The sequence below is a fragment of the Pleurodeles waltl genome, chromosome 11, assembly GCF_031143425.1.
Source record: "Pleurodeles waltl isolate 20211129_DDA chromosome 11, aPleWal1.hap1.20221129, whole genome shotgun sequence".
Classification (NCBI taxonomy): domain Eukaryota; kingdom Metazoa; phylum Chordata; class Amphibia; order Caudata; family Salamandridae; genus Pleurodeles; species Pleurodeles waltl.
The window spans coordinates 122,623,553-122,634,438 of NC_090450.1; the positions used below are offsets into that span (position 1 = coordinate 122,623,553).

Here is a 10,886-nt window from a genome sequence, read left to right on the forward strand (position 1 = left end):
AATTGCAAGGTGCAGCTCCTTTATTGGCTCTGGGAACCTAGGTTTCTTGATGAACCTATAAGCCACAACCAGAAGAGTCCAGCAGATGTAACGGTGTATTACTTTTGAAAATCTGACAAGGAAGGAAAAATTTACAGAGTAATACGTGGAGAAAGATAGCTTTTTTCACCTCAACTTCAACATTTTTTTGTTTAAGCTGTTATTTTCTGTAGGAAATCCTTGTAGAATCTACACAAATGACCCCTTGGTGAATTCAGAATTTTGTCTAATGTTCAGAAATGTTTAGCTTTCCGGGATCCAGCATTGGTTTCATACCCATTTCTGTCACTAACTGGAAGGAGGCTAAAAGCACACAAAAATAGTAAAAATGGGGTATGTCCTAGTAAAATGCCAAAATTGTGTTGAAAAATGTTTTTATTTTATTTAAGTCTGCCTGTTCCTGAACGATGGGAAGATGGTGATTTTAGCACCAAAACCCTTTGTTGATGCCATTTTCAGGGGAAATGCCACAAGCCTTCTTCTGCAGCCCTTTTTTCGCACTTTGCAGTATTTTGGCTAATTTCGTGGTCTCTTCCAGGGGAACCCACAAACTCTGGGTATCTCTAGAATCCCTAGGATGTTGGATGTTGTAAAAAAGGATGCTAATTTGGCATGGGTAGCTTATGTGGACAAAATGTTATGAGGGCCTAAGTGCGAACTGCCACAAATAGCCAAAAAAGGGAGGGAGAAAAGGGGTTAAACATGGCTTAATTGGCATATACCTGATTAGCATATTTAATTTACATGTAAGTCCCTTGTTAAATGGTATACCATATACTCATGCCTGTAAATTAAATGCTACTAGTGGACTTCCAGCACTTATTGTGCCACCCACTTAAGTAGCACATCAAAACTTGTCAGAGACACAGTGAGCACGGGACCCACATATGGGCACACCCTTCCCACTGAGGATGACTTTAGCAACGCAATTTGTAAATCAGTCTTGGCCCTGTCCCTATGGGAACAGCCCAGCCTGAACTGCCAGGCTAGGTCCTCCCTGGACCGGAAGCAAGCACCCTGGGACCATTTTCAGGGTATCACCCTTCGTCATCCATGCTAGCTTGAATCCACTGGAACAGTGAGCACGGGACCTACATCTGGGCATACCCACCCCCCCCCCCAGTGTGACTTAAGCAACACAAAAGGATGATGGACGGAGTGCTGAAAACTATACGAACACTCACCCCCAGTCACAAATCTGGGTTTAATCCATTGTTCTTTTGTTCACCATGCCACCCCAGTTTGAAACCTGCCATATGCAAATCAGTCTTGACCCTGTTCTCCAAAGGAACAGTCCAGCCTGAACCGCCAGGCCAGGTCATCCCTGGACAGGAAACAAGTATCCTGGGACCAGTTTCAAGGTATCACTCTTCATCAGCCAGGCTAACTTGAATCCAGTAGCACAGTGTGCATGGGACCGACGACTGTGGAACAAATCAAACATTCCCCCCCAGTCACAGATCTGGGTTTAATCCATCAATTTTTTGCTCACCACGCCACCCCAGTTTGGACCGAGCCAGTCAATAAAATTGGTTTAAAAAAAAAAAGAAATATGTTGCACAGAATTGACACATCATACGTTTTCCCAACCGTTGCTCAGCGGGCTTTGAATGTGCATTACAGTAATACTTGCTGAAATACATTTCCACATACATTGTGAACACATTTACAGTAGCACTAGAAAATGTGAGATCAAATCGGGCATAATGAAATCCTTAGTCATACTCTACGTAGAGAATCATAGATCCAATTTAAAGTTCAAATATGTTTTTCAACCCCCTCATGGTGTAAAGGCCTGGGGCTTTCTCACACACATAAAGGATTACTTGCTGTCACAGCTTCCTAGTGTGGTTGATGAAATCATGTGCCCGGGTAGGAATGCCCAATGTGATTGTCAAAACGTGACCTCTACATTTTCCTGATCTCATCGATGGTGCATAGTTAGTTTTTTTCTGTTGCCTTGAGAAAGGGTGACTAAGGCTATCAATACTCACGATTTGATCTCCCAAAAGTCACAAAATTGTTTGTTAGATGGTTTGTTTTTCATGGGCTGTTTAGGTGGAAAGCTAAAAGAAGCATATCTAAGGATGTTTTTGTTGCTAAGGATAAGCCATTAATATCCAATTGAAATACATTGTAGTGAATGCTTGGTTTGAGGGTCAATACAAGTAACAAATATAAAGAGTGATAACAGATTTTAGTGACATTTGTTGGTGGTATCGTAATAGGTTTAGGAATAGTGTTGAGTTCTAGGGTGATTTTACTCTCTTACATATGGTGATCAAAATGTGGATCCTTCTCTGATCTTCTGCTGGCATGTGATAAACCATGAAGAAATGCATTTTTTTTATTTTGATGCAACTTTATCATATTTCTACTTGATGTTTGGTGCGTGACATACATGGAAAACATTATCATGGCTTGACTCATGCAGGATTCTTAGAGCAAAGCCAGACCCTTGCCTGGGCTCTGGTTCGACTGTCCTTTTTTAAAAACTTTTTTTTATTTTTGCATTTAAAGCTGGTGGATAGAACACGTTAGTACACAGAAAGTTCTTCACAACAGAGAAAAAAAAAAGAAAAAAGGAAAAACATACATAAAGGTTGTACAAAGGGACTAATACTTTCATAGATTTAAAGCATCCGTTCACAGTCTCTTAAATATGAACTTCCTTCTACCTAGCACCTTAAAGAATGTCTAATCTATCCCTAGGTCTCCTTCCCATATGTTCCTAAATCATGGAAGATTCTCCACATGTAAGGCATAGAGCCTTTCCCTTGCTTTTACCTTCTGAATTTTAAGTAGCCAGCGCTCAAAGATCGCAGTTTCTACTGTTTTCCATTTTAGGAGGATCAAAGAATTGGCTACTAAAGATGCTATACAAAATATTGTTTTTGACATCTAGATAGATTTGGTCAACTGCAAACCCCAAAAAGTGCACCCATGAGATCTAGTATTATTGGAACCTGCAACTTATTCTCATGCCTCTGAAAAAAACACACTCCAAAAACTATGCAGAACAGGGCAAGTGAAGCATGTATAGAGCCAATCTAAAGCATCAATCTGATGCAGAAGGGAACATTTTGTGGAGTTGAGATGGTGTGTAATAAAGCATCCATTTAGAGAAAAAGGCCATTCTTTTGTACTTGGCTCCTCTAATAGCTTTATAGGCTCACTGATTGTACTGACTCCAAGTAGTTACGTCAAACCTACAAACTATAGAGTGCTCGATTATGTCTAGGGTGACCGGTACCCATTTCAAACTAAGTTGTTGTATCAATATTTCGTGCCATTTGCGACTACCACCAATACTGTACACAAGTAGGCTTGACTGAAAGAGGAAGCCAGAAGATTGCATGGGGACAAAACTTTTTGGAGAAAGTTTTCAAACTGCACATATGAAAAACGTGCATCTGATATTGCCAGATTGCCCATTTTAATCTGGCTCCAGGGCTTCACAGAACCTGCCATAAGCAAGTCCTTGAACCGAGATATCCCAATTCTCCCTAGTCACGAATGCCCTCCTTTTTTACTTGAACACCTAATAGCTTGCTATGCTTTAGTAGAACATTCGGATGAAACTGGGGACAATTAAACTCCTGTTTTTATTGAGTATATCTATAGGGAAATTTGTATTTGACACCTTTCGGACGTTTAGGGATTTTAAGGAACAAGAAAAGCTTCATTCCTATTTCAGTAAGCATTTGTTTAAGATAGAAATTATTAGACCGGTTCTGTAGGGATGCTGTTCTAACACCCCAATCTATAAAGCGGCCTGATAATACTTTTTTAAGTTGTGGAAGTGCTAGTCCTTCATCCTCTGTATTTAAGCTTAGGGGTTCCAACTTGCTCCAGTGCTTTTTCCTGAGCCAAATAAAATGTTGCAGCATCTGCTCGAGGTCCGAAAAGATCCCCTGGGGTACTTTAATCATTGCTTTTGAAAAAACAAAGAAAAAGAGTGGCAGGATTATCATTTTGACCATAGCGGCGGGACGAATGATAGTAAGAAGATACGGCTGTAATTGTCGTAGAAGATTCCTAGCTTCAGATAGGGATGGAAAGTAGTTCAGTTGATACATGTCTGAAAAGTTATGAGATACAAAAATGCCTAGATACCTAATAAGACTTGAAGCTTGTACTTGGGGCCACCTCTCGATTGGGAGTATTAGGTCCGAAGAGTTGAATAATAAAACTTCAAATTTTGCATGGTTACTTCTGTAGCCCTCTAAATCCGAGAAGACTTTGATCTTGGCAAAAGTTTTAGATACCTTTTGCTCATCAGCTTCCAGATATAAAATCCAATAGTCGGCAAAAAGCTTCAATTCAGGTTCCTTCTGGAGAGGTGCTTTAATTAGAAGGTCTTGTCAGAGAGCTGAGCCCAAAGGCTCAATGAATAGTGCAAACATCATGAGAGACATTGGGCAGCCCTGCAAGTCCCTCGACTAATTGAAAGCATTCCTGCCATACATGCACTGACCATAACTTTGGTTTGAGCCCTAGGGTGGAGATTGTCCAACAACTGCATTATCTTTGAGGGAATGCAGAACCGAGTCAGAATTCCAAAAAAGAAGCTCCCATTGTACTAAATCAAAGGTATTCTCAGTGTCCATTATGATGATAGCAGCTTTGGTCTTATTATTTGAAAAGAAGTCAAAGGCTTGCACCAGAAAGTTGATATTAGACATAATAGTTCCCCAGGTAGGAACCCAGATTGGTCTGCGTGAATCACTCCGTGAGCTAGCGGTGATATTCTTGCAGCAATAATCTTAGAAAAGAGTTAATTGTCATTATTTAACAAACTGGTATGGACCCGGCTGATTGGCTGGTTTCCCCTTTTTTTGCAAGCTATTACAGGCTCAGTAAACGTCTGTGGCACTTCACACCCCTCTAATCTCTCAATCAACAGTTTGACCAAGAACAGCACAATCTGGGCCTTAAATACTTAGTTAATCTTTGCTGTGAAGCCATCGTTCCCACAGGCCTTCCCATTTGGGGAGGTTTGAAAAGCTTCTTGAACCTCCAGAAGCTCAATGGGAGAAGTAGCTCCAACTTGCTGCTCTCCACTCGCTTTTGGAAGATCAATGGACTCTAAAAATTGACTAACAGCTTCTAAAGAGGTAGGAGGTGCTGATGTATAAAGATCAGTGCAGTGATCTCAAAAGACCTGTTCTATCTTGTTGAGGAGGTCTACCAACCGACCTCTGGTCTTGTCATAAATTGACTTTAAAATTGCCTTATTGCATATTTTTTTGACTGATGAGGAAAGAATTTTCATGGCAAATTCACTTTCCTCACACTGCAGCTGGGAACTATAGTTCTTGCTAAGTTTAGTCTGAGAGGCATAGCGATCCTTCAGCGCCTTTCGAACTTTCCTCAAATTGGAGCCTGAAATCAGCGAATATTCTGCCATATGAATCTGATTAGCATCATCCAGTTCTAAGTCCAAAGCTTGGGATTTCTTCTTCCTTCCTCTAGAGATTTGCACTTTATAGGCAATTACTTTCCCCCTAATATAAGCCATATATGCTTCCCAGACAGCAAAACATAATGTCGAACCCATATATCTCTCAACGAATTTCACCACTTTGGATTTCACAACTGCAAGCCATCCAGCTTGACGGTTGCAAGGACATTGCCGGCTAGTCAACGCCAAGACCTCTGGGCCAAAAGTAGGTCCCCTTGGAAAGCTGATTTCAGAAGGTAAAGGCAGGTTTGTTACAGCCAATGGGGAAGACAGTACTTCAGCTTCAGTTGGTATGTCTGAACAAGGCATCAAATTGACACTTAATGAACCATGAGCTTTGCTGATCTTGGGATTTTTCTTGATGGTGCGAGTTTTTATTGACAAGTCTCTTGAAATATGCTTCATTGATGCTTTAAATTGGGTTACATGTAACATGGAGGAAAAAAAAGAGATGCTGGTGTAGTGTGGTCAGTTTTATGTGTCCTTTGCGCGTTAGCTTCAGTCTTTAGGCCTTTGTGCACTTTGCCCTGGATGTATTTTATTCCTTTGCTCGCAGCTTAGAGCCTCTGTGCACTTTGCTCTAAATGCTTTTTATTTGGCTTGGTACTGTTATTTTTCAAATAACCAGTTCTACGGTCTTGTTTTATTTGTTATATCACACTGTTTAGCCTACTTCAGCACTGGAGTTCTCAATAACACATTCTTGTTCACTCTGTGCTTCAGTCAAGGATACAGTCTGGTACATTGCCGATAGACGTGGTAGGAGTTTAGTCTTTGGCATACTTGCGTAGGGACATTTTGTGATCACACTGACATGTTAGTTATAAAAACACTTCCTTGTCCGAATACACGCGAGAGGGACCAGGGAACCACAACTAGACGCTGACTGCCTCGTTGCAGATGCTGAACCAGATCACAGGCCTTTGCTCAGGTATGAGGGTTGATGGCTTCCCAGGGAATCTGAAAGGCAAGTTAAAAGTTTAACATGCTGTGCTCGAAATAGAACTAGCTGAGAGAGAGTAGAAATTGTTAACACCATGATAGCGTTATTCTTATGTTTCACTCTTCTCGTGACTATTTCAATCCTACTGTGTTGTATGGTTCTGGTTATTGCAGGTCACGCCTTAATATCTAAAATGCAGTCGTTTTATTAAAACAATATATAAAACTTAAACTGCCTTTGTCATTTGTATATGAGATCATACTGTAAATGAGAGAGCTGGTTTGGATCTGAGTGACCACGACTTCCCTGAGAAGTTCCAAAGATGTCATGCGCTCGGCTGCCCAATCATCCCTTTCCCTTGGGAGAGATGAGGCACTGCTAGTTAGCCAGAGCAAAACCGGATTTAGGGTGATAGAGGTCCTTCCAAGTGGGTCAGACTCAGTCCCCCACACCGTGAACGATCCTGCTACCTCGAAATCCAGTAGTCTCATTTAGGAAAATGAGAGCCAACGCGACACCAATGGTGTGGCACCCTATACTGAGAATGGGCAACCCTTAGTGATAGTGAATAGGTCTCCAGATAGCAAAAGCTGTCTAGGGCTAACTGAGGCAAGCAGCTGAAGCTCACAAGTCACATCTGTGCTTCACAATCAGCTTCCACAACATGGAAGTTACTGTCCCTCTGGGGAGGAACCTAAAGTTCCTCCCCAAGTTGCATCGACCCTTAGCCCTCCCCTCCCGGCAATTCTGAACCCGTCAGTTGTGCCCTTCATGGAGGGTTACACCTTATATTTCAACCTTTTCATTCTCCACTTCCTTTTCGATCCTCCTTATGGAGTAGATTCTAGAAAGAATTTTAGCTCTTAAGAGAAAGAAGTAAACATTAAAAATACCCAAGTATGGCGAGACCTAACACATGGGGCCTCTATATTTTGGACAGATAGAGACAGGATATACTTAATCAGTAGGCCTGTGGAACTAGACACTCAAAGTGCACAGTTTGCTGTATCTAGGCTCTTGACAGACTTGCTAGTGCGGCTGCTTTGTTGCTAACTTCCTGCACTTCACCACATAAAAGAACAACAACAAAACACTTGAGCCTGGCAGAATTTCAGTTCAGGTGATGACCTTCGCCACTGAACGCCCACACCTTCCCAGCAGTTGGGATTTGCATACACTTATAGCTCTTATGCAAATAATTAGCAAGTCACTGTAGGAGGCTGGCTAAGCTTATGGTGTACACCTATGGTGTGGCACCCTATACTGACAATGGGCAACCCTTAGTGATAGTGAATAGGTGTCCAGATAGCAAAAGCTCTCTAGGGGTAGCTGAGGCAAGCAGCTGAAGCTCATCAAGGAGGAATGTAAAGCACTTGCAATACCACAGTAGTCAGACCGTAAGTCAATCACAAGAAAGAACCACACAAGTGTTGCAAAAATAAAGGATTCTTTATTACAGCACTAACTACTATACTAGCATTGGTATGTCTCATTTTGGAGGCATACCATATACACAAAATAACCAGCAGAAATAGCAAATAATACATAGGGACCTATGGTGGGGGCAAACCATATACTCAGTGTTGGACTTTTTTGCCTATGCAGGGTCATCCCCAATCTTTTTGCCTCCTGCCTCTTATTTCTCTGACCTGGTGCTGTTGGCTTTTTAACTCTGAGCACTTTACCACTGCTAACCAGTGCAAACGTGCATATGCTCTCTGTGTAAATTGTATGTAATAGGTTTATCCATGATTAGCATATTTGATTTACTAGTAAGTCCCTAGTAAAGTTCACTAGAGGTGCCAGGGCCTGTAAATCAAATGCTACTAGTGGGCCTGTAGCACTGGTTGTGCCACCCACATAAGTAGCTCTGTAATCATGTCTAAGACCTGCCACTGCAGTGTCTGTGTGTGCAGTTTTAACTGTAAATTCGACTTGGCAAGTGTACCCATTTGCCAGGCCTAAACCTTCCCTTTTCTTATATGTCAGACACCCCTAAGGTAGGCCCTAGATAGCCCCAAGGGCAGGGTGCAGTGAATGGTTAAGGTAGGGCATATAGTAATGTGGTTTATATGTCCTGACAGTGAACTATTGTTAAATTCATTTTTCACTGTTGCAAGGCCTGTCCCTCTCATAGGTTAACATGGGGGCTACCTTTAAATCTAATTAAAGTGTAGATTCCCTTTGGGAGCGGATGGACATGTGGAGTTTGGGGTCTCTGAGCTCACAATTTAAAAATACATCTTTTAGTAAAGTTGATTTTAAGATTGTGTGTTTGAAAATGGCACTTTTAGAAAGTGAGCATTTTCTTGCTTATACCATTTCTGTGACTCTGCCTGTTTGTGAATTCCGTGTCTGGGTCTGTTTGACAGTTGGGCTGGTTGCAGCTCACACTAGACAGTGACACAAAAGGAGCTGGTGTGTAGTCTGCACTTCCTGATGAGCCATCTGTGCTAGGAGGGAGGGGAGGAGTGGTCACTTACACCTGAAAGGGCTGTGCCTGTCCTCACACAATGCAGTCTCCGACCCCCTGGTGAGTGTCTGCGGCCTGGCCTGGGCAAGGCAGGATTTTGCATTCACTAGAGACTTTGCTTTGAAGTAGGCCTACTTCAAAGGAGAAAGTGGATATAAGAAGGGCACCCAAAACCACAGACTTTAGAACACTTCTGGAAACAAGAGGAACCTCTGCCTGGAGAAGAGCAGAAGAGCTGAGGAGAAGTGCTGCCCTGCCTGTGAATGTGTTTTGTGGAGCTATCCTGCAGTTGCTGCTTCTGCCAGAGTAAGAGGGCAAAGACTGGACTTTGTGTGCCTTCAATCTTGTGAAGAAATCTCCAAGGGCTTGATTTAGAGCTTGCCTCCTGTTGTTTGAAGTCTCAGGGACAGAAAATACTTCTCTCTGTCAGCACCTGGAGTCTCTGGAGAGACTCCTGCTCTGAAAAGTGGTGCCCTATCCAGTTCCTGGGCCCCTGGAAGGAAAGCTGGTGTAAATACAAGAAAATCGACTTCGGATGACTTCAGACCGACGCCGCTGCCGAATCCGGTGACACTGCCTGCAACCGACTCCGTGATCTTCGCTGGAACGCGACGATCTTCGCAGGCCCTATTCCGCTGCAGCCCCGCTGAAGTCCGCGTCTCCGTGGAAGTCGCCGCACCACGTTGTGACCGACACCGCTCAAAGTGCGCAGAATCAACGTTTCGCACCGACGCGGTGATCCCTGACTTCGTGCATTGACTCGTTTTCACTCTTCACCAAAGGTACTGTACTTGGGGGTCTACGCGACTCCGTGTCCGGCACCGCTGGTATCGGCTTGTTGGGAACGACTCCGTCACGATGCAGTATTAACACATCATAGAAGCATTTTGTGTTTCTAAGTGCTATTTTTGAGTTTAATCTTTAAAAATTCATATCTTGACTTGTGTATGTCGGAGTTTTGTCGTTTTGGTCTTGTTTTGTTTAGATAAATATTTCCTATATTTCTAAACTGGTGCTGTGTCCTTTTGTAGTGTTTTCATTAAGTTACTGTGTGTGTTGGTACAAATACTTTACACCTAGCACTCTAAAGTTAAGCCTACTGCTCTGCCAAGCTACCAATGGGGTAAGCAGGGGTTAGCTGAGGGTGATTCTCTTTTCCCCTAACTAGAGTGGGAGTCCTTGCTTGAACAGGGGGTAACCTGACTGTCAACCAAAGACCCCATTTCTAACACTCAGAAAGTGGAATGCAAAATAGTAAACCCAACCATGTAAGTGTGGTTGATAGCTAGGGGTAGATGAAAATGCCAGAGGCTAAGTAAGGTAAGTGTCCTTAGTGACCGGGTTGCAAGGTAGTTACTTACCCAGTCGTCCCATAGACTAACACGGAGAGTAGTGGTTGGATTTTATGTGATTCAGAACCCTTCCCAGTGGACCCTGAGGACACCAACAGACAAGAGGAAGGATGGAGTGACCAACCACCCAAGGACTCCCAGAAAACAGGAGTACCTACACTAGGGGACTAAGGATGCAGAGGGGGGACAGGACTCTCTCTGAAATCATTGGAAGCCTTGGATTGTCCAGCTGCCATCACAGCCCGTGGACCAGGCCGGTGGAACCCAGGGATGGATTCTAAATGTGAAGGACCTGAAAAGGAAGAGGAGAGAGTCCAGCACCCTTACAGGTGCCTAGGTGGTGCAGGTGGTAATGCCCAAAATCCTAGAGGTAAATTTCCTGCAAGTCGGTGGAGCAAGAAGTCCAGCTGCAGGGTACAGGAGCTGTCAGGGGGGTCAGTGACCAGGCAGGTCACCAACAAGCATTGCAATGCAAGCAAAAGCTGAAAAGATATTTGCAGAGTTCTGGGGACCAGCAGGGTCCAGGAGACTCTTCTCTGAAGGGAGAGTCGGGGCTGGCATTCAGCACACAGGAAGGCCGGAAGAAGTCATTGGAAACCCCACCAGTGAACCACA

General features: G+C 43.2%; 1 protein-coding gene across 1 annotated transcript in view; it reads right to left on the bottom strand.

The window, feature by feature from the left end:
• The window catches only part of LOC138265071 (otolin-1-like), a 113,753-nt gene extending 108,193 nt beyond the window's left edge, over positions 1–5,560 (bottom strand). Inside the window, exon 1 of the mRNA XM_069212619.1 lies at positions 5,239–5,560. Within this exon, the coding sequence (XP_069068720.1) occupies positions 5,239–5,560 (322 nt within the window). The remainder of the gene's footprint in view (positions 1–5,238) is intronic.
• Between the last annotated feature and the right edge of the window lie 5,326 nt (positions 5,561–10,886).